Below are 24,533 nucleotides of genomic sequence, written 5' to 3' on the forward strand. Positions count from 1 at the left end.
AGATGCAGTGATGAGACTCTTTGAGATACGTTCCGCAATCTTTTTTTTGCTGAAGGTAGAGTTCTGAACGTAACTGTGAGCGATTTCAGTGGATTGCCAGCCACCCAGCTGTTTCAGTTATACATCACTTGCTCCAGTATTTGCAAAGATCGTTGCAGAACTGTGGCGAAGACAATGGGAGGTGTAGCGGTGAGGGTTGGGCAAATTTAAAAAATTGGCAATCTTCTTTGTCACGAGGCCAAATTTGTTAATACCGATTGGCTGTTGGGTACATTTTTTATGCTGATAGTTTAAGAAAAAGTCAGGGACTTTGCACCTCTCGGGGCGAAGATCCATGTATTTTTTCACTTCAGCATAAAATGGCTCGATAATTACGAAGGATCGAGGTTTGTCAGTTTTCGTTTCGTCCAGATTCACCTGCAAATAGTTCCCTTTGTCAGTCACATCAGTAACCTCCAGGTTCTTCAATTCGCATTTTCGGCACGCCCCAAAAATTGCCACAATCAAAATCACCTGAAACAACGGAATGTTTACTGGTTCGGTCTAGACTTCAAAATATCCAATGAATTTGTACCTTCACGTCCAAAAATGAATCATCAGGAGCAGTCTCTATGAATTGAGTCACTTGTTCTTCTGAGAGGGCCAGGGCTTGGACACTTCTGAAACCTTTTTTGTCATTCTTCAAGAACTGAATCAATTGTGCGAACTGATGTATATTAATGTTGTATCTGGTGTTGATGATGCTCCTCAACTTCCAATAGGTGGCCCACATGGTAGTCGGTTTGTATTTTTTCTTCACTTTCAGTTCCTCAAAGTAAGCCAACATAACATCCTGAGTTATATCTTTGGCAGTAAGGTCATTATCAGCCATCCACAATTCAAAAACTTTGAAAGTACTGACGTAGGTTTTGGCTGATTTCTTTGGCAGCAATTTCGCTCTCACCTTATCAGCAGCTTGACGAATATGGAGAGGGATACCATCTGATGTCGCCGGCTCGTTCGAAATCTCTTGATAAATTTCTGCTTCAGTAAATTCATCAAGATCAATCGATGATCCTCTAGTACCTTGTGTTGGTGGGATATCAGTTTGTTCGTTGCAATCACCATCGTCTTCATTTTCATCGGGATTGAGGAAAATCGACTCATGGAACAGTAAGTCATCGTCACTGTTCATGAGTTCTTCGAATGTTTCAGTCATTTTTTATCCTTGAACACCTGAGCTTCGGTATTAACTCGAAATTAACTGTGTTAAGTTTCACATTGCGGGTCGATGGATGAGGAGGTTATGAGTCGACCGGCATTTAGTGTTGGGGGAGCGCGGAACGATTCACATGTTTCCAGTGAGATAGCGCCTCGAGGAATTTCCTCGTGTTTGATACCGATAGGCGAGAGGTAGAACTGTGAATTCCCGTGGATAATATCCAAACTGTGTCATAATCACGAACGCCACGCGGAATCGACTGTTTACGTGACTGTAAGGAGCGTCGTGTAGAATCTTGCGTTTCTACCACGGAAAACAGTAACGGAATTGGGGAATTACACGCACGTGTGATATAAAATTATATATTTTGAAAAAGAATATATAAAAAGCCAAAAAAATAATATATAATATATTACTTACCATTTCATTGCGAACTCAGGATATAGAAGATAAAATTTTTAACAAATCTTTACCTTAAAATGTCAAATTCGTGGCACTCACACAAAACAGTTGACTACAAAGAACAGCGGCCGATATATACGACGCTATATAGTACGTCCTTTATATTATTGATTTAAATATATATAAATAAAATTATTTAAAGTTTGATAAATAAATATTTATACTAACTTATAAAAATGAACGTTTTTTGTCAGCTATAATTTTTAATTATATATCAATTTTAAATTAATATATATATATTGTGACGAGGCACTTTTTGACCCCTCCCCAGCCCCCTAATTTATAAACTTTTTGTAGAATAAATTAGACTTAAGGAAAAGACAAGAACACAGCAACAGGTTAGGAAACCTGTCACCGTTGGCTCCCACTCCCAAAAATATTCCTTCCCCTTACCCCGCGCCCTACCTCAACACTGCACTCACGCCCGACCGAAACATCGTTGGAGAAAAGGAGAAGCCCCCCCGCACCCACCATTCCCCTCGTCGCCGCACGCGCCCGATGGAAGAAAAGAAAACCACCCAAAACTACGTCACAGCCCACGTGACACCGGAAAGGAAGAAGACATTCCCTAACAATAGGGAAAACAGAAGTCATAACAAGGACACTCGATGACGAGTGTCCCCGATTGACCCCGATTATCACCGATAATCGGGGAAGAACGAGCACGAGGATGGGGAAGCTATCACTCGTACTACAGCTGCCCCGTGTGTAACCGTGTGTAAGGAGATTGTTTCACGTGAGAGGAAGTCTTGTGGAGAGAGATTTGTGGAGGAGTTTATATTGAAGCGAGAGTGGAGAATTTATTGTTGATAACGTGAGAGGAGGATTTGTGGAAAAATTGGGAGGAGTTGTTACCCAGGAGTGAGGACTCAAGGAGGAAGGATAGCCCTGTGTGGACGATTTCGTGTTGAGGATTTTCCCTGAGAGGATCAGAATCGTCACCATCCCCGTGAGTACCCTTTCTTACCTTTCCCACCCCAACAAGTATTACCGACACCCCTGTAATAATATTTCCCCCCAACGGTGAGCCTCTACATTCAATTATTATCATTGTTTAATGTTTACGGAAACTTATGTTTGTCATCATTCAAGCCCCCTAATTAGCGATACTTTTTACTCGTACCCCTTACTTCTCCCCCTTCTTTTTTCAGAGATAGAATCACCCCTTCTTTTTCTAATAATAATTACGTGTTGCCGCAAGCTGGCTGGCCTTACCCCCGAACCCTTGGTTAATTATTAAGAAAAGGCCTTGGATTTTGTGATGAGATTTACTAGATTTAACCGCTCAGTCATTTATTGAAATATATATATTACTTATTTTTATTAGCCGCCCGAGTAATTATTCACCCCCCCTTTTCTCATTTCAGGTCCCTCCCGTCGAAGCAAAGTAATTTTCCATAACAAATCAGTTGTTTCATTTCTTCGTTCCATTTGTTCATTTATTCGTGCCTTCACCGGGAGGTATTATATTTTAATTTCCCGGCCAAGGTCACAATATATATATTAATATGAAAAGCATAGCCTAGCTATGCGCCAAAAAAAGCGGACAAAAAACGTTACATGCTTTTTTTTAAAAGGGAATTTTGTCAAACACCAGGAGTGGGCATTATTTTTGAATGCTGAGGGGAGCGCCCGAAGGGTCTCCGTCTCGGTAAACCCGTTCGATTGGTAGCACAGGGTGATACTGTAGAGAAATTTATACGGAACCTCTTCGCGAGTCGCCGAGAAACTAACTCCGTCCCTCTTAAAAATATTATTAACCCTCAAATCTCAAATTTGAAGGGCATATTGTGTTTCCTCTCGAAAGGGGGCGCGATAGGTGTCCTGTAGACGGGTCTGGGGAAATCTGGTGAGGTAATTGGGGGTCGTGGTGGTATGCATGGGGGGCTGTGGGGGCGGGATTCCCGGATAAAGGGTTGGTTGGTTCAGGTTGAGGAGGACAGGTCTGAGTGGGTTGGTACCATGAGTGGGAGCAAATTTGTGAAGGGATGAATCGGGGTTGTTCCACTTGGTAAGTGGAGTGGGCAGACAGAATAGGAGATTGATTGTGGTGGTGAGTCTGGGGCGGTTGTACGGGGTCGTGGTGATTGGTGCGGGAATGGGGGTAAGTGGTTCGGCTGAGTAATAATTGTAAGGACGAGAGGATATATGTTGGGGAGGGGGTGGCGTAGCGTAGTGAACTATGGGGGCAGAGGTAGGGGGTGTGGAGACAGGGCTTGAGGTGGTGTTGTCATGGGGGGTGCTTGAAAGGTAACTCGGCGGGTAGGGATTGGTTACTCTAGGGGGTATGCTTCGGAGGGTTCCACGATCGACTATTCAAAGCTAATAGGATCTTGATAAGCTCCAAGTGTTTGTCCTGTTCGCAGGGTGCCAGAAGGGCGTAATGAAAATGAGCCATCCGACTCAGGGACGACTCGAAACCCGATGGTAATGAAAGACATCTTCGTTGAGTCAACTTCGTCGTTCCAGGGGGCCGCACGGTCTCCGAATTTTTGCCAAATTTCATGTCGGACAAATCGATCCGTGAGCACATCATAAATGCCTCGACTTTCAATCCCGAGCGTATCGAGCAAAATTGATTCATCGCGAGAGGTGAGAGAGTCGAATTGTCGCTCCAGATCGCGATGATAATGAGTGACAAGGGCAGGTAGGGAGTTCGGGGGTGAGAGCATGGATAATGGGACTGGTGATAAGGGCGGTGGTAGTGGTGATAATGGTGGTGGTGGTGGTGGTGGTGGTGGTGGTGGTGGTCAGGTGGATGGTAGACGTACTGGGGCAGGACGGGGAAGCGTCAAGCACGATCAGGTTGGGTTCCTCTTTGTTTTATCCTGCAGGGAACTGACCGAAAAAAAAAAAGGAAAATGGACGATAACTGTTGAACGAGAAAAAGAATCCAATTCGATCAAAATTGTACGCCCCGGGCAGCACTAGAGAAAACGCAATAATGATAAAAAAGAACCAATAATGAATTCGCACCGAGAAGGCAGCCTAAAACTAGCGAAAATGCACAGGGCACCACAAAAAAAAATCATCCACAATTAATCAAATAGCAATGGGAAATAATGGGCCGATAAGGATTCGCGCTAGGGGCACCAATGGTTCAATGTTTGACAAACAGTCCAAGGGTAGTCAGGGATAATTGGGTCAAGGGGAATCCCAATTTAAACTTTCAAAACTATTAAAATTGAGTTCCAACTGGTTCTTGATTTTCTATTTCTATTTCGAAGATATTATCTCCAGTGATTGCTGAAAAGCAATCACCTCTAGAATGCGGTGATTTAATCCGCAACGACTTGGGAATAATCGAAAGAAAAAAAAAAGGGCAGAATATTAACTTCCAAAACAAACCGAATGCCGTATACAGCGGCTGGCCCCACGTCGGGTGCCAATTGTGACCTTGGCCAGAGAATTAGCCTGGGTAATTCCCAACCAAGGCACGATATTCGGGAATTTGCTGTACGTTACGGGGGGGCCTGAAATATCAAGGGGGGGGGGGGGGAGGTGAATGATTACTCGGGGGATTTAGGTAACTTGAATCTCAATATATTCTATATTCTCAATATAGTTAAGTTAAACAACGATTAACAAAACGAAAAAAAATGGAGGGCTTTTATCTACCAATTAGCTCGAGGGTGGGAAGAAAGGCCAGCCAGCTTGCGGCAACAAGTTATAGTCTATAATAAACAAAAAAAAGGGGGAGAAAATAATTCGACCGAAAAAGGGGGTGAAGTTAGGGCTGCTGATTTAATGACTCATGAATAAGGGGGATTGATATAATAATGATGATCTTCAAACTATGCAGTCATCCAAAGAATTAATATTATAAGAGGCTCACCGTTGGGGGAAGATATCACACGGGATTCGGTACTCTTGTTGGGGAGGGAAAGGAAACCAAAGGGTAGTCACGGTGACGCGGACTTTGGCAATCTTTTACGAGCAAAAAATCATCCACGGGCACACAAAATCCTCCACACCAAACAAAATCTTCTACGGGCAAAAATCCTTCACGCCAAACACTCCCGAAATCGCACGATTCCTGCCCGACTCTCTTCCTAAATTTTCTCTCCACAAATTTATCTCCAAAACTCTCCGAAACTGTTGCCGATAAGCGCGGTCACTCGGGGATACTCGTCATTGAGTGTCCTCGTCTTCATTATTCCTTGGGGGGGGGCTCGTCAAAGGATGTCTCCTTCTTCCGTGTCAAGTGAGCTGTGACATCGTCATGGCGGGTTTCGGTTTCTTCTTTTCTCCCATGGTGTTTCTGGCCAGCGTGAGTGTACTGGCGAGGGGAGCGCGGGGAAAGGGGAAGGAATAGTTCTGGAGTGGGAGCCAACGGTGACAGGTTTTCTAACCTGCTTTCGTATAATTTCCTTAATCTAGTATTTGTACTAGTTTACCACCTACTGAATGAACAGTTTTGTATTAGGCTGCAGGTGAGGAGCCGCAAATAGTGCCTCGTCACAATGTATATGACTTCGCTCTTTCAATAATTAAGTCTCCAAATTTCATTGGAAGGTCTTTTCCTGCACTTGTACCATTCTTAAAAATACCAATTTGAGTTTTCTTAAGATTTACATAAAGATCTGTAAAGGCTGACATAATCAAACAGACCGTTTGCAAGGTGTTGTGCCGATCGATAACTATCGGCCAAGAAGACCATGTCACCAGCGAAATGAAGTTGGACAAGATGGTGTAGGCCGTTCGGAGGAATCTCCCTCACTCCTCTATAATGAAAGAAGGAATAAATGTATGAGACGAACAAAGTAAATAATAGAGAATTGAGGGACTCACCCTGGAGAACTGTCTAACGATTATTGTAAAAAGCTTGGCAGTACAACTAATGGGGACGGATCCTCGGTAGTTTTTTGGGTCATTTTTATCGCATCTGTACGCCAGACCAAGAGGAGGGTGCTTGCTCCTTCGAGTATTTGGTTAAAAAGATGCACCAAATAGCATAGCCAGCTTTCCCGTAAATTTTAAATTAAAAATTCATTAGGAATTTCGTCGGCTTTACGCAGTTTATATTTCTTCGGACTGGCTAAGAGTTCGTCTAGCGTAATAGGATCATGGAGGCAGGGGTCAAAATTTCCAAATAAAAGATATTCCACAATGTTTTGGTTGGGTAGACATTGCGAAAAAAAAACTAAAAAAAAACTAGCATTCTGTCATCTAGAGAGACAACAAAACTTCGAGGCACAAAGCCAGTACAAAACTTTACCACCTGCTAGGACATTTTAGTATTGTTAACACGAGAGAATCTGTCTGTAATATCCATGTAATACGCTGTTTTACCGCTTCACAAAGTCCATTGAGAAGAACATCCCTCGAATCAGACTCAAAATTAGCAGACACCCTTTTGGATAAAAGCATATCACAAGGATAGTGAGGTGTAGGGTCGTTACTCCATCTGATAATTGTTTTTTTATGTAATTTCATGAGGTAGAATAATCTTTTAGTGGACAAGTGGATTGGTTATTGATAGGGAAATTCGATAGTTATCAGAGAAAGTGCTATTATGCTTAACACTGAGATTATTGACTAAATGTGAATATGAAAGGTTAACCCAGACTAGGTCGATAGTGCCGACGCCATCCAATTTGATGTATGGACGATCACCAGGTGTCCTATTATTTAGGATTAAAACATTATTGCATTGCATGAATTCACGAAGTAATTCGCCTTTCGGATTCTTCTTTCAATGTATAGAATCTCGCCTACCGTGAAAAATGGAGTTGCCAGACATTTCTTCCGGCCAAGAGTTAAGTTCTGCCACCCAACTATTAAAATCCTCCTCAAGAATCCAAAGGTGATCATCATCTTTAGAGTTAAACTTATCTAATAATTTTTGCAACGTTTCAAAATCCTCATTAAGAACAACAAAGTGATTCAAATACAATGAGTAAACAATAAATACAAAGTTGTGAGACCTTGCTTCCAGTAAAAGTATAACTGCCCAGGACCATTTGCGTTCCAGAAGTCGATCCAGATTTTAGTGGCACTGACTGTATTAGGCTCTGAATCCTTAAATTGTTTTCGCCTTAGCTTGTTTCCCTGGTTCATATTCATATTTAGCGCAGATTGGTTAGATGTGAGCCTAAATGCAACCACCACTGGGATCAATTTCTATGTGATATCAACCCAACCCCACCATTTACCTTGAACCATAATTTCCTAGTTTCGACGCGGCGCCGCTTGTTTTAGCCTCCTTATGTATATCACGCAGCTTCTTCATGATACGGCTTTCTCTGGAAATTCAATAGTCTCAGATGACATTCTCCAGTTTAAATTTCTCCTTCAATAAGTTGGTGATACACATTGGAGTAGGAAGTTCGTTGCTGGGAATCCCCCAACTAACAGTGTTGAACTTTTTAGACCCCGTTTTCCTTTTCATTTCCTTCAATTTTTTCCAGGGCTGCATTAAAATTGTGGGCCAGGGAGTCCTTCAGGTTGCTAATATGAGCAAGTTGTGCAGCAGTGGAAGATATATTGGCTTGTCAAAGATTCAAATCGGTGTCTGAGACAGCAGTCGGCTTTGAAAACTCCAAAGAACTGAGCCTGGTCTTGATAATCCCCAATATCGTCTCAATTTTAGTTTCACTGGGCGCAATTTGGCCTTTCAGTCCATTGTACATAGATTTAAGCTCATTGAAATCCTACGGGTACCAGTTGGATACGCATCGGCTTTTGTCCAATTGTATTCTTCTAATGTCGAACGTGGCATGCTTATGCATTTTCTTGACATTCATGGCCCATAAATTGGTGCAACATCGTGCATTAGAACATTAATTCTTAAAAAAAAACCATAAATGGGAGCACTGCTGTCCTTCAGAAAACTGGCCTGTTAAATGGAGTGGACTCGTTACTTTCGTTGGATATGGTGACGCCAGAGTCCCGGCCCCTGTTCCCATCTGCCAGTACTATTAGAAGGTTGTCTAGTCACCGCCCCCCGCATTTAATAAACAAACGAGAAGTGTCTTTTAAAAAGTGCCATTTAGCAATTGTGTCGCTTCTTTCAAATGATTCGTGGTTTACAGGTATTGGTCTCTCAATTCTTACATCTTAAATGCCTTTAACATATAATGTTACCTTTGGTAGCTGCCTAGTGGTCCCTTTCATTGTTCTCACTTTACATAATCGATAATGAGACTGGTCATACCAACATATTATGTGGCTTTTGCCCGAAATGTTCTTTTCCTCCAAGTTTATCCTGATATCCAAAGCTTATCTGTAGTAAACTGTGGTGGCCTAAACAATAGTTTCAGCAATTTTAATTTCACCAAACGCAATAAAAAATATACAAAACAATTTTGGTCAATTCACAGACAACGAGTTGCTCTATTGAACACAGTTTATCGGCTCTGAAGTCACCATAGAGGAGACTTGCATTATTTGACCGAAGTGATTTTTATATCGAAATTTCGTTTAATTTTCTAATTTAATTGAAATATAAAAAGATGAATGACCCAAATATTTTCCAAATATTTTTTAGATAAATATCATTCATCGAACGTCACTAAATAATTTTCTTCTATAGCGAAATCTTCAATGCAATAACGTATCACTCTCAGCGTTCTGCAACTTTTGTAGCAACATCAAAGTTACTGACATTGACACTAATTTAATTTTGAATATCGTCTGGATTGTGTGACGGCATATAACTTATTCTTAAGACTTTATTATTCATTAGATAACGGAGACTTGTTCATATTTTTGTAGGTATTATGCTCCTATCATGGTATGGTTAACCTTCATCATGCCTACCTTACTACCGGTTTATATTTGGCACGAAAGCTGGAACATCAGCATCTATGCGGTGATAATTAGGTACGTGTGGCTTCTAAATGCAACATTCTCCGTCAACAGCTTCGCTCACATGTGGGGTAATCGGCCGTATAACAGGTACGTCATTATTTTTCGTTTTTATTTCCTATTCATTATTTTTCCTAGTTCCCATACTCAAATTGTAGATCAACTATAAACCAATGTGATAAAACAATCTTTGCATTTATTTCACACCATTACCGTCTATTGTTTTCGCATTTTACTTTGTAAACGAATGATTCACCGCAACGATATTCCCCACATATAACTGGACTTTACGCCAAAAAACTTTCACAATAATTCGTCATAAGTCGGAAACTGCTTCAGTCGACAGTTTGGTAAAAAACGTCACATAAACTGTCACTTTTGTAGTTGATAAATTCCTAGTGAAAAAGTAAGACGTTAATCTGAGCAATAGAATCAGCCATCACTCTTCAGCCATCAGCCATCACCCAAAGTGCCAGTGACAGGCTCAGTAATACAACCAGAAATTTCGCCAGAGCTGATCCCGGTAACTGAGTACCTGATGGTCACACTCCCTTTTGTGGACTCTTTTCTGAAAACACATATGCTTCGACAATTTCAACTCGCTGGTCTACAGCAGGCAAACGGTCTTTAGCGGCGGGCTTCAACTGAAAATCGGCGAGCTTGGTCTCCACGTTCTTGTAGAAAATCCGGTAACTAGCATCCATAGCCTCAAACTTTGCAAAATCATTGATAATCCAGTGCTTTGCTGGGGAGGAAGTTGAGGAATTTCCAGAGTGCCAGAACTTTAGGACAGACTAGATGGACGGATGTGATGCAGACCAGCTTTCAATTACTGATGGTACCTCTCAAGGCCAAGATTTAAAGACTTCCAGTTTATTAAGAGATAAGGATAGAGAACACTCCAAGCGAGAGAGAATGCCAGATAAAGCAAAAGGTTAGGTACTCCACTCCAGTTTTTGTATGCCATGAAAGAAGCCAGGAGCAACCAAGAGACGAGCAAATAGGTCAAAATGTCGGTTGCAAGAAAACGCAAGGAACTCGAAAAAGAGAACATCTGAAGACGAGATGGGGGCAAAAAAATAGCCTTAGAAGAGCGGATGCAAAAGCGTGTGTGTTTTTACTTACAGGTGAAATGATCCCAATCAAGAGAAAGATTCGCTCGAGTAGGTTTGTCACACACCTCTTGAAATAGAGGAAAATAATGTATAAGATAACCCCGAGAATCGGGGTTGAAAACAGTCGAGGAAAGAGTCTTGTTAGTGGTGTGTGGGAATTTTTATTCGGCTTACGGTAGTAGAAAATAATCAACAGATCTTTCTTCTGAGTTCTCGATGACGGAATGCTCCAATAATTCTAGTATCGTCAGCACCTCTGGAGATGAGTCTGTTCAAAACGCTGTCTCGCAATTATCTCGATGATGTTGAAGAAGACTATGAGGATGTTGGAGATCGCCGATGAATGCTGGTGCTACTAATTAAGTGAAAGCAAAATGAGAAGGTTAATATTATTTCGGCTTGCCGAAGGGCATTTTTCACGAAAACCCCCCACTGCTTCACAACAGGCTGGGATGAAATGGAGAATAATAACCGCGGATTGATGTTACTGAAAATTTGAAATGAGAATTCGAAGCAGCTTTGGCGACTGTAGCTCGTTATCGATGACAAAGATAATAATGAGCTCAGCTGTCGATGGAATTGTCCACTACCTTGGTACTGCAATATGTGGAAGACCCTCGACTCACCACGTAGGTATCAGATTAGTCATGCCAACAAAAATGTGGTGCTGCGGAACTGGCTTACAGTATGAACAAACTGGCAGGCGCCCATTTGGCGATCGTCGTCTGTTCAATTTCAGAACAGATTCGAAATCAGTCGCGATAGCTAGAAATCATTCCGCAGATTGCTCTTCTTCTTGAAGAATGAACTAGTGACTAGATGACTAGTAGGATTCCATTCGATGAGCAGGAATGGATTACTGGAGACTACTCGGTTTTGATTGCATGAATACGGACGATGGGACGTAATAAGAAGAGTCGAGTTATCCACTCAGACTAGATTTCATTTGGAGCAATGAACGGTGGTCCCCCAGAATGAACTTTGAAAATGAAGAGCCGGAGAGTTAATTGGCAATGATTTGACTTAACCAATAATGACCCTTTATATACCATTTTTGGTGTGATTCCGTTATGGCCGTTAGCGGTTCCATTTTTCCTTAGCTGACGCTTCCAATAGGTGGAGAGATCTCCATATGTTTAGCAATGCATCTAAGCGAGGTGCTTATCAAATGGCTACCCTCAATGTGGTGTCACAGCCTGGTTCTCTTTATTTTTCTGTCATGAAGCGAATATTGATTTTTGTTCATGTGGCCTCCTCTGCGGTCCCATTGCCTGGGCCAACCTCCCGTAATCAATGAGGTATGTGCTCAGGGCCGGTGAAACCCATTGCTTTGCAGTATCAAGATGTCGGTATTGAGGGGACCGTGGTTGATGTGGTCCATTTCTAAGCTACCGACGCCCTTTCTTATTTGGGACCGTTTTTATCTGCCGTTACTATCCGCCGAGTGGCCCGCCCTTGGACCCTCATTCAATAAAATGAAAAAAAAAGGCGCCTGTGTCCTGCTCGATTGGTGCTACAAAACTTGTCCATTTCAGAATAAAGTGTTTACTCTTAACTTCTTTCTAACTGCTTTATTTCATACTATTATTGTGGCGCTTGATGACATTATTTGATATTAAGTCAAATTATTATATAAATAGTTACCGCGTTTCGCCACGAGCGGCTGTCGCGTCGTACTCAGAATGCCGAGACATGTCGGATTGACACGGGACCCTTCGACTCCAGAGCCACGGGCCATATGCCGTCATCCCTTTTATCCCGAGCCAGACCAACTTTGAAGATACAAAGTCGTCTCTACATGCACTTTGCTCCGGAGCATGTAATGGCGACTTTGTGTCTTCGAAGTAGATCTGGTTCAGGAAAAAAGGAAAGACGGCATAAGAGATTGCATGGGATATCTAGGAGCATCTCCCTATGCTCGCTCTGGCGAATTTTACCACTCGGATGTGGAGTGTATCCCTCCTGTGCTAAGATTGTTTAGCCATACGGGTTTCCCAGCAAGCCAGTGGCCACTCTCGTCGAAAGCTGGTGCTTGACTGCTCGAAATTTTCTAGGGCCTTCTCCCTCTAGCCTGAGTATTTCGGCGACAACGTGGTCAGTCCGTTACCCGTGCTGCGGCCAATCAACCCGACGGGATCTCACCAGTCACTCAGAGTTGAAAGGTATCACGATTTCCACTCGAATCGCTATTGCCTTGCCCATCATCGGAGGAAAGTCTTACATATCATCCAACCGCGGCCTTCTCAGTCGACACCAGATGGCTTTTCCGTCTCCGCTGCCCATACAATTGGGTTCTTTTCGGTTAAAGGGGATTTCAACCCGTAACGAGAAAAATGTACTAAAGGTATTCGTCAAGACCATGTTGCAGTTTCCGGGTTACTGTATGATCGATAATTTTATTATGCCCCAGAAATATGATTAACTAAAAAATACTATTAAGCAATTCGTCCACTGATATGGATGACATGAGATGACGTGGGAATAAAGTATGATTGAATCAGACAATGTCGAATGCAGAATGTTCAAATATTAATTGACCGGAATATTCATGGATCACGTCCACGTACATTCGTCATAATGTGGATCACTGCAATCTGACAGAGAGGCGGGCAACCTCAGGCAGGCTCGGAGCTGTAGCCATACAATTATTAAGGTTCCAACTATAAGGGATCTAACGTGTTTACAAAGGTTGACGTATATTTGTGTGGTGGGGGTAACATCGGGCGATGACGCATGCGCGTGATTGAAATGCGAAGGCGAAATGATTTGAATTTTTATGGACGTGTTTAGAGATTTTCTTGTTGATTAAAAAAAAATGGAATTAAAATTTGATGGTTGAGATTCAACATTCATCGGTGGAAATGAGAGTGGAATGCTCGTGAACTTGAGAAAGCAAAATTTCATCGTCAATTGAAGATTAAAGGACGCCAATAATTTTTTGATTGTCAGATATTTGTGATTTTTAATTTGGCATTGAGAGCGGAAATAGAGAAATGAAAAGTATGAAAATGAATGCCAAGTCAGATTTATTAACAACATAATAAACAATATTTGCACCTGAAAAAATGTATGAAAGGTAGGACATTTTTTTTTATGAAATCGATTAAAACCAACCAATAACCAATCAAAAGCATAATAACAAAAAACAACAATAATTGAAGAAATATTTCCATTAGAGAAATGGAAAATTTTTCTATCTCACTTTTACCACCACCAAATTTCTACCGAATATCCCTTGTAACGCGATTTTCGCGTTAATAGTTTATAAGGATATTTATGGGATTAAAACACGCTCTCTGACGTACCGATTGGGACCGCTATTCCCCACGCGTGGGAAGTTGAGGTTAGAGTACTGAACTTCAGCTTCCAAATGAGACTCCTCTGTCGGAACACTTGGTTCTCAACTCCAGGGAACTGTTCCACGTTAGACGGGGCGGGCATTCAAATGGCCAAGAGTCCTGATAAGGGGTTACCTGGACGGCCTGGTTGGTGACATTTGAATTCGGCGCGCTCCAGGAAACGTTACCGGCAGGGACATCCTCGCGGTGGCGATGAGAACTCCGCGGATAGTCCCCCACGCACTCCAACCGCGTGAGTCGAGAGTGGGGAGTCGACCATACTAGGTGGGCGCTCTCCACTCTGCGCGTCAGAGTTGCTCCGGCAGTCTCGCGGGCCAGTCGGCCCCGGGCTCTACCCAGCCCGTAGCTCTCGACACTTACCGTGGCTATATAGCCCGCCCTACCGTTTATGTACGGCTATCTATTTTGTACCATCTTACGGCTGAGCTATCTATACCTGGCTAAAGGTATTATTATATACTAAGCTCTCGCCATGCTAGCGCGTACCGGCCGCTATCGATTTTCTATCGCTACCTAATTACCGACAGCTCTCTCTACCCTACCGGCTATCGACTATTACTGTATCGACCCGATCTGCTATCGATCATCTTAAGCTAACGGAGACCGACCGCTCAAAGAATCCCGACCCTCTTTCCACAACCTAGCATACTGAGCGACCCAGTGCTCCCACGAGTTCCACCCTTACATCCGCCCCTCTGGCATTTCGTGGGAAATCCCCAGATGTCCTCACCGAGCCCCGGAAGGCGACGGTGACGACCTCTGATGACATACTTATTTTTGGCAACTTATCGGTAAAATCTCGGTCTTTCCTAATTATGTCCTGAATAACTAGACGGAACTCTCTCGGTATTTCCTAATTGTGTCCTTAACAACTAGGGGGAACTCATTGTTTGTCCTGTCGCGTGAATGGGCAAACCCCACCATTCTGTCCTCTCGTCCGTATCTGTACTTTGTGGAGGTGTTAACCCCCACCTCCACCGGATTTTCGGTCTTTCCTAATTGTGTCCTCAACAACTAGGCGGTATAAATGGTATTTCCTGGTTGTCTCCTTAACAACCAGGCGGAACTCTGGTTTGCTGTTTTACCATCTTAAAATAGCTGGCGCCCTCCCAATAATTGCGCGGATCCTATGGAACCGGCGAAGGTAACCAATTCCCCGGACTTACGGAACACTCCGGGGAAACATCGTTACACCCTACTACTCTCGACTACGCGCAGGGCATAATGCAGGGCCCGGCAACCTGGGCTCATCGGGCTCACGCGGCTCCCGAGGTTCGTTAGTGAGAGCTGGGAGAGGGGCCTCATCCACTTAACGAAACTACCTGCTCTAATTCGATTTTTCTCTCTCTCTGAGGCCTAGTTTGACCAATATCAGCAGAGGGCGGCCGTGTGATCGAGCGGCAATTTTCAACTTTTCATAAATTTGAAATATAAATATCAATTTTTCACTCGAAATAGGCAGCAATATTAGACAAAAAAATATTTCAATGCTTTCATGATGAGCACTCACCGTGGAGAATTATTTTATGTCCAGACGATATTTGCAGCCATTTACTAAAAAAAATGCAATATTTGACGGCAATTTTAATTTGAATTTGAATTTTGGATTTTAGAGGGATGAGCAATATTCGTGCAATTTCAATGTCTGTCGAAAATCAATAAAAATTTATTAATATGCCGTTTTCAATAGTAATGGATGGAAGGATAGAACTTGGATTGCCCCGAATAAGTGACAACTATGCCCGACAGTTTCGATGAATGACCATGGTCAATGGAAACCGCGGTTTATATGGTGCACTATAATATACTCGAACAGTGCCAGAGATGCTATCCTTCCATCGAAGTTAAAGATTAGAAGGTACGATTCACCGGAAAAATAATGAGAAAATTGATTTTCTCATGCTACGAATAAAAAATTTCATTTTTCATTGTGACGTGGCAAAATGATCAAAAATCAAAATGTAATATGAAAATCGGCAATGGAATTTCCAGGAATATATTCCATAGTCGACAATGGCAACTTTTCATTTTTCAAATTTAGAGTTCCAATATTACTATTTGAAAGAACAATAATAATTGCCGACTACCATTTCGGAAATAAATTCTCCAATGTTTTCCTATGCAAATTTTACTTTTTCAATTTTATATTTAAAATTTTAAACTGAAATGTGGCGCAAATTCTGGTGAGTCCGCCATTTTTATTCGACTCGCACGCCACTCTACGTGGCTGACTAAAATATCGTCACCACTCGGACTTACTCGCACACAATGGTTGGCTAATTGGGTACATATTAGGATGAGAGGATTATCCCGACCCTTGTAATAGGCTGGCTCCCGACTACCTGAAGGTTGCCGGGCCCTGGCATAATGGGACTGAAAGGGGTACAGCCATAAGCTTTATGGCTCGCGACAATTTTGCCTAATGGAAGTCGGGAGCTGGAGTAGCTCCGAGAGCTCATGTTGCCCACCTCTGATCGAACATCGTATTACCACTCCCCACTGAATGAAGACTTTGCAAAGTCCTGCCTGCAATAACGAAGAATGATGCGTCGACTGAGTGATGGTTTGTGGGATTCCATTACAATAAGCGGCCAGCAGTTTTACAATTGTTCGAGTTTCGTCTTAGTACTACACCTTGTAAGAAACGGACTTAATCAAAATAATAAAACGAATAAAAATAAATAGATATATCGAAAATAAGTTTAAAGTTGGTTAATAATAATAATATGAGTAAAATCGAGAAAAATAACTATAGGAGGCCAATCGTTCTAGCTACACACTGCACTAGTGCTTCACCGAACGCCACTAGGTGGCCAAAGATTCCGCAAGGTTTAGCGGCTCAGCCTCGTCCAGATCTCATCGTTACCGACGGAGCCTACCAACGACGAAAGCAATTACTAGTTCCGCGTTCGGAATAACGAAGTTGGCCGAGTTCAGCCGAACTCTCTTCTGAATTTAACCATGTATCTCTTAACACGCTACGGCAATAGCCTCTCAGCATTTATATTATAAAAGCCTTGAATATTACTATCGACTGAATAAATATAATCTATGTTAAATTCTGTCAACCTTAAACTATTTGTGTGACCCCCTCAAATCTCCACAAAGGGAAATCGCGAAGCAAAGGTATTAAGAATACGCTCCCGGCGCAGTCAATTACCTCGATGTCAGTGTATTGAACCAGTACACTTCGTACAGCCCTGGTTGTGTGTGGCGAAACTTGTGGACGCGATAGTGAGCATTTGCTATAGTTGATTCTCGCAGTTGAGCACTCCATTCGAGTCGCTAATTTGAATTGAAATTGTCAGTTGGCTGTTGGCTACAATAGAGTCACTTGCAAGTAGCCTGCTGGCTTTAGTAGAGTCATTTGTCAGCAACCTGCTGGTTGTAGTACAGTCAGGAGTAATCCGGAATACTCGAAATTTGTTGCAATTCTGGGGTGGAGAAAACAATAAATTATGCTCTGCTTCAGGAAATATCATATGGGAGAAATGTGTGATAAATTCCGACAATCGATCTGGGGCTGTGATGGAAAAATATTTGCAATGAGCTGGATTGTTAATAATTTGTTAAACAGTCATATTATTAATGTGTAACGGGATTTTTGGAAATCCCGCACATTAAACTAAATTTTGGGTTAAGTTCTCTAAAATTCTGCCATCTCGACTTTCTCCCGGGAATTACTCGAATCGTCGAGGGGTGCGGGGACGGGGGCCCGAGTGCTTAGGGTGTTGGGAGGCCTAAGGACAGGCAACAGCACAGGGCGGACACGTGGAAACCTTCCCAGCGCGCTCCAGAAGAGGCTAATTCCAGGGATATCCTCCCTGCAGCGAGGGTAGCACGTCCCGGCACACGGCAGTTCACCCACTCATTCGGCAGAGCCGCTTCGGCTGGCTCTCAGTGCGGACCCCTGGCAGCTGCCTTCCGAGCCCTTAGGAGGCTCCCAATGCCTTGCATTGGTCTGCATCGTTCCCTAGGTGAGGGTTATCCTCTCCCTCTAACAGGCTCTGAGTGAGAGCAATACTCTCCTCGGGTGGTGTCCTCTAGGTGAGAGCCATATCCCCCCCCGGTGGCGTTCTCTGGGTGAGAGCCATCTTCACCCTGGGTAAACTTTCTATATTTGGGGTTTCCTGCCCAAGTGGGCCCGTCACGCTCTCGATAGTGTGCAAATGGGGTGAGTTAATCCCCACGCTCTCGGCCTACCGGCCCTGCGCTATCTTCTGTCGCGCTCTCGGCGAGGTAGTTGTATAGATCGCCCTCCGCACCTCGGATTCCCGCAAGTATGCTCTAGGTGTCCCGAGCCTAGTTTCGTTACTGTCTTTATTTTATGGTTCGGTTATTGGACTCGCATATTTGTGTACCCGGCCTTCTCTCCACGACCTAGCATCCTGAGCGACCCCAGGCCTTCTCACTTCCGATCCCTTCGTCATCGGCTTTAGCCTCTCGCGGGTAGTTTTACGGTCACACCTTGGTTGGTGTGGTTCACGATTTTACTTTTACGGATATAAGATTTTGTGTTGTCGCGAGGACGAGTTGCACCCCCCCGTCCTGTCCCGTCCTGTCCCGTCGTGCTCTTGATTTCGGATTTAAGATACTTCTCGGGATGTGGGAGGTTTACGGACCTCGGGTGAGGCAGGGCACCTGCCCTTCTCTTCCTCACGCTCGTTCGGGTTCTTTTGACCCTTAAAAAGTTAGCTTGCGCCCACATTAACTTGGTTGGATATTTAGGATGCGACCATCGGAACGGGTGCAGGTAATAACTATCGTCGACCTCCGGGTCGAGGTCGGAGAAAGGTGTTACAAATATTTAATTTGATCCTGATATGTAGCAAATTATTTATGTATGTCTTGATAATAGAGATTTCAGTGGAGCGCAGCAATGTCAAGGATGATGATGGTATCTGCAATGTCCACAATATTTCTGAAGATTTCTCCTTTCTCCAATTAAGAAATTAAGAAAAACAGTCATAATGAAATAGTAATTAAAGTCATTAATTAGAAACCCTCGAAACCAAGGCAAAACTCCATATATAAGAAACTAGAAATGAATTGGAACCGATAAGGGTTAAGAAAACCTTCGCAAAACTTGCAATATCCAAGTAGAGATCTATTCTGGGCAGTGCATATAGCCTCTGATTGTCTGAAGGAAAACCCGCAACTCCCGAAATTTATCATCTGGTAGGAATGGAATATTTTGATACTGGAAAACCTCGAAACCTCAATGACAAGAGTCATTGTTCAGTGTCTCAGTTTTAGTCACCACCCGTACAATATTCAATACAAGAATGTTTGGTCTATTCAGATTATCTTGCCAAAATACCTGTTATACCCTGCGTGGGGGCTATTTATATTTATTCTAAGTTCTAGACTAAAAAGGATAAATTACAGCAATAGGTTATAGGTATTGAAATATCAGTGTTTATTACTTTAACTATGGCATGTGGTTAATTACAATCACCACGACTGATACAAGTCGGAGCCCGATTTGAATCTGACTTTTTGCATACCCAAACGGCCTCTTAAATACATAATTGTTGGTATGTTATAAATTGGTCAGCATAAGCCAGCTATGCTAGCAAGTATCACGCTGACAATGCTGTGTATCCATTTATTCAGCAATAACGCAATTGACCAAATTCTGGCGCATAACATACCGATGCCAATTAATCGTTCCTTTTTTCGTACTGTTTGTTGTAAATTTAGGTTATCATCAGTCGTACAACTACTTCATATTCATTCATTCACTCAGCTATACGGGCTATTAATTACTATGTCATCATTGAGTAAATTTAATCTAACACCTGCACATACAGAGTTATGAAAATTTAGACATGGATACATGCATATTTTTTGTTCTGTATAGAGAAATTTTCCATTTTGCCCAGTACCGTGATTTATTTCAGTTCCCCGAAGGTATGGTACCTCTTGAAAGATATATTTTAGTTTTATTTCACTTCCAAAGCTTGGTAGTCTCTGTCCTTTTCGTAATTTTACTCCAATGAGTTGCAACTTCGGCGACCCCCCTAGGATGGCTATGGCTCCACCACCACACCTGTCAGTGTAGCGCGGCTTCGACATGTGTCCATGTGCTTGACCTGAAAAGGTCAGTGATAGGGAGTCATGGCATTCAATTGAATTGGGTTACTAGTGAGTATCACTAGAGAAAATCGGTAGTGGTAGAAAGAAACATCTGACGACGGCTGGAAGAGCCGGGCGAGAGATGAATAATACATCGGACGACGGTCAATCAGACCGCTCCCAAAGTGAGTGGGGCCAATCATCTAGTGGGAAGAAACGTGGTAGGGTGCGATCATGTTTCGGAACACTATGATGACGCTAACGATGGCTGTCACCTATTCCGGAAATTCACCCAGCTGTGTTCGGGAGTCCAGGGGCGACGTACAAGCGTTCCAACGGAGTAATTCCAAGGAGCGCCGGCGATTTAAACCAGGGACCAACGGCTAGGTGAAAGGAACAGCGCCCCCGTGATCCCGTCGAGCTGATTGCTGGCTGTGGGATAACGGGTGACCCACAAATGCCGAGATGTTCAGACTAAGGGCAGAAGGCCCTGGGAGATCTCGAAGCAGTTAGCGTTAAGTGCTGGTGTCGAGCGGATGCTTTAGGAGCTCGGCATTAGTTGGTGGCAATAACCACCATAACTCTTGTAGTTATGATGGGTACGTGTTCTCGATCTTAGATTGAGATAGCAAGAGATGGGGACGATTTCGTGTCCCCGACTAGTTAAATCGGTTGCTTTGTGGCTGCGGAATGAACGTTCTCAGCCACATAGACAGGGTCAAACTCATGGTGTTGGGGTGGACTAAGGGTTGGGAATTCAATCGATTCCCGTTGGCCCGATCGCACGTGCCTCTATGAGAAGTAGCTCTGGTTTTGCCTCGCGATGAAATTGCTGTTACTAAGCATCCTCGAGTTGGGGTGGATATTAGGTAGGTGAGAAAGGTCTCCGGATGCCGATGTCGCATGTGCCTTGAGCTGTTTAACGCCCTGCGGGGTGAGAAGGATTCGCAGGTGATCTATATCACCCGAGAAGAGAGTAGAAGACGTGTGAGGGATGGTGACATCCCTCCGCGAAAAACCTGTTGCATAACTCCCCCGATGGTCCTCTCTGAACGACACCGCAAATGCGGCTAAACTCGATAACCATAGTTACTCAGATGTTGGTTAACCTCGCCCACTCTACCGTATCATGCTGATGCTGCCTCGGTATTGTGAAAGACGAGTAGACGAAATTCCATTGGTGCTGGTTTTGTGAGGTTTTCCAGAAAACCTGGCTGGCGCCCAATCATGAGCGATAGAGACGACAGCCAAAAAAGTTTGAGGATTTAACACGGGATGTTGACCCGGAACAAATCCTCTTACAAACCAAAAGGGCGAGCTGTAGATGTAGCTGCTGGGGGGACGCCAAAAACAAAGTCGATTGACGAAGTAAAAGTGGGGACGAATGTTTTGACTGACTTCATTGCATTATAAATTTATCGAATTACATTTTTCAGAAGTATTAATTAGTTAATAATTGATTAATATTTTTTTCCGGAGAGATAGCAGAATATGAATACCAAAAATAGTTGAGTTATACAAGCTAAATGAAGTAGCTCAGAGCTATCGTGGCCAGATCACACGTAGGAGACTTCGATTCAAGTCTCTTTGCCGACTGTTTTTTCCCTCTTTATGCTATACATAATTACGTGTCTAATAATCAATCTCCTCTTATGTATCCTTTTATCATTGATAATGTTACTAACTGCTATTCCACAATAATTAAATAAGTAGTAGAATTTGAATTTTCTTCAAAATCGGTACACCAGCAGAGCAGCAGACGGTAAGTTGACCATCAACCATCGGTAAGTTATTCGACAGCGAACTGTTAAATTTTCAGGTTAACTGTCGTTGTATTTCAAAAATTGAGATGAAGCTAAAATTGTGGCGGAAACTGATTATTTTAAAATACTACCGCATGAATTGATTTGGAAGAAATTGAAAAACATCTAATTAAGGAAATGAAAACATAAAGATCAGATATTTTTTTTTCCTTCAGCTATCTTGTGTTATGTCACGTTTTCCTCTAAATATTTGATAGTTTTCATGAAATAAATAGTGTAAAACTATGAGTATTACGTTCTCCTGTTTTTAAGCCTACCTTTCGAAAATAGCTTGGGATCGGAGTGATTTGAAATAATTGGCATTACAAAATTTTGAATCAATAATCTGGAAGATTGTCTAGTTGGATAATTAAAAAATTTAATTAAATTATCAATAAGAAGTTCAAATTAATTTCAATTGAATAGCATGGTTAATATTTTTTATTTAAATAATTCTGGAAATTGACCAATTGAATAAATTACGACGAATTTCAAAATTAATTTGAAGTAATTCGCATTAATCAGATTTGATATTTAAACTGATAATCTGAAAGATCGATTGATTGGATAATCAAAATTTGATGGGATGATCAAAAATTTTAAATGAAGCAATTGGTTTACAAGTTCAAAATCTAATTTGAATTGATTCGCGTTGTCGACTTTTAAATTAATTGACAATTCGAAATAGGTTTAATTGAATAATCATTCATTTTTCAAATAAAGCAATTAATTAAAAATTCAAAATCTATTTTGTAATAATACGCGTCGTCACCTTTTTAAATTAATTAACAATTCGCAAATTGTCTAATCGAATAATCCCAAACACAAATCTAATCCGAAATAATTCGCATCGTCAATCTTTTAAATTACTTAACAATTCGATATTTGTTTAATTCACCAATCAGAAATTTTCGATAAGGCGGTTAATTAAAAATTTCAAATTCTCAGTTAAATTGATTTGCCTTGTCAAATTTTTAATTAATTGACAATTTAAAAATTGTTTAATTGAATAGTCACAATTTCTTTTTATTATAAAGCAATTAATTAAAAATTCAAAACCGAATTCGGAAGAATTTGTGTCTTTAATCTTTTTCAATTGATTAATAATTCGTGGAATTGTTTAATTAAACCATCCGTTATGTCCGGGACTAGTGGTCGAGAAACCACTTTATTTATGTGTCAAAAATAAAAATGCCTGCGAAGAAACGCTAATAAAAATAATTTGAGCCGTAGTGTTGCTCATGGACTCGTTCCCGATAAATTTGTGGAAGTGTTTCCTTGCAGATTTGCGTAATCACTATATTCTTTTTCGTTCAGAAATGATTGCCTAAAGTTGCTGGGAAAGAAGCATCGTTTGAATTCTTAAAACCAGACTTGCGATATCTATTCAGTGTGTTTATTTACGTCGATTTTTTTACAACACTTGAAATGATTATTCCTTATTCAACGCGTGATTCATGAAAATTTTTGATCATTTACTGTGTTTTTATACAATTCAAAATTCAAAGAGGTGAAAAGGAAATTTACAAAGTAGTATTTAAATTTACTTACAGGTGTTCGTCAGTCTTCTTACAATTTGTATTTATCCAGAGGTTCTATTTTGCGTCCTCTGGGCTTCGGAATTTGTTGTAAAAATACAGTAGGCTTCAATGTTTTTCGGCCTCACTGAATAAAACACACACACGACCGGCTTTATAATTTTTAAAACCGACGGATTGTCCAAAAATCCGCGTTTCGGATTTAGAAAGAGAAGAGAAATCACACGTTAAAATTATTTCAAAAAGAGCGTTTGGAGCCGCGGAAGCTCTTGATGATTTTAAGTGTGAATAAAGGAGAAAAATTCTTAAATGTCAGAAGTCTAACGGATCTCAGGCGACGATCAATTAACCGGAAAATATCGATGTTACGGGGAAGATGATTTAACTAACCGCCGTAATTCAAAAAGATATTGTTATTATCAGTGCCGTGGCTGTAGTCCGATTTTGAGAGATTAGCGTGACTCGAATTTAAAGCTTCAAGAAAGAGAACCGTATGGTTCCACAATTTTTCCGCGACTGGAGATTAATTGTTCTTAATTCGGTTTAATAGCTTGGTTTGGTTTAATAATTTAGGGCGTCAGCTGATTGGGGTGGAAGTGGGTGATGGCGGAAATTCGAAGTGTGATGTTTCGTCACATGGCCGAACTTTCGCTGATTGTGTTCTCTTTTTAATGTTATATTTTTTGGACTTTAAGTAGTCCGAGTTATCTAGAGTGATTTCGGAATTATCGAAAGACAATTGCAAAATCACCGTGCGTTGTCGAAATTTTTAAATTCCTGAACATGGCCTGAATTTTTTAAAAATAATTTATGGATATCACAAATCATAAATTTTTAATAAAGTAATTAATTAAAAATTTCAAATTCTAATTTGAATTAATTCGCGTTGTCAACTTTAATATTAATTAACGCTTCGGAGATTTTGTTTTTGACTCACTGAGAGAAGATATTCCCATTAAAAAATCAAAGGTCTTTTGTATTCACCGTTAAGTTTCAAAACAGTCGGAAATTCGTTGAGGCGGCATTGCTTAGGATACATGTCTGGTTGTATAAGTGCATCTAGCTCTAGATACACAAGTGGACTTGCATAAAATGAATGACTGGAGAGTGTTCCACTTTTCATAATATTCCAAAGCTCTCTGCATTTCACCAAATCCAAACCGTCTGAT

The 24,533-nt window shown here is 41.7% G+C and overlaps 1 protein-coding gene across 5 annotated transcripts in view; it reads left to right on the forward strand.

Moving 5' to 3' along the window:
- Positions 1-24,533, forward strand: part of LOC105270713 (acyl-CoA desaturase) — a 316,759-nt gene that overhangs the window by 265,883 nt on the left and 26,343 nt on the right. For all 5 annotated transcript variants that reach the window (XM_011311831.1, XM_011311830.1, XM_011311829.1 and 2 more), the window contains one exon: positions 9,380-9,562. In XM_011311831.1, the coding sequence (XP_011310133.1) occupies positions 9,380-9,562 (183 nt within the window). The remainder of the gene's footprint in view (positions 1-9,379; positions 9,563-24,533) is intronic.

Source organism: Fopius arisanus, unplaced genomic scaffold, assembly GCF_000806365.1.
Source record: "Fopius arisanus strain USDA-PBARC FA_bdor unplaced genomic scaffold, ASM80636v1 scaffold00093, whole genome shotgun sequence".
NCBI classification, from domain to species: domain Eukaryota; kingdom Metazoa; phylum Arthropoda; class Insecta; order Hymenoptera; family Braconidae; genus Fopius; species Fopius arisanus.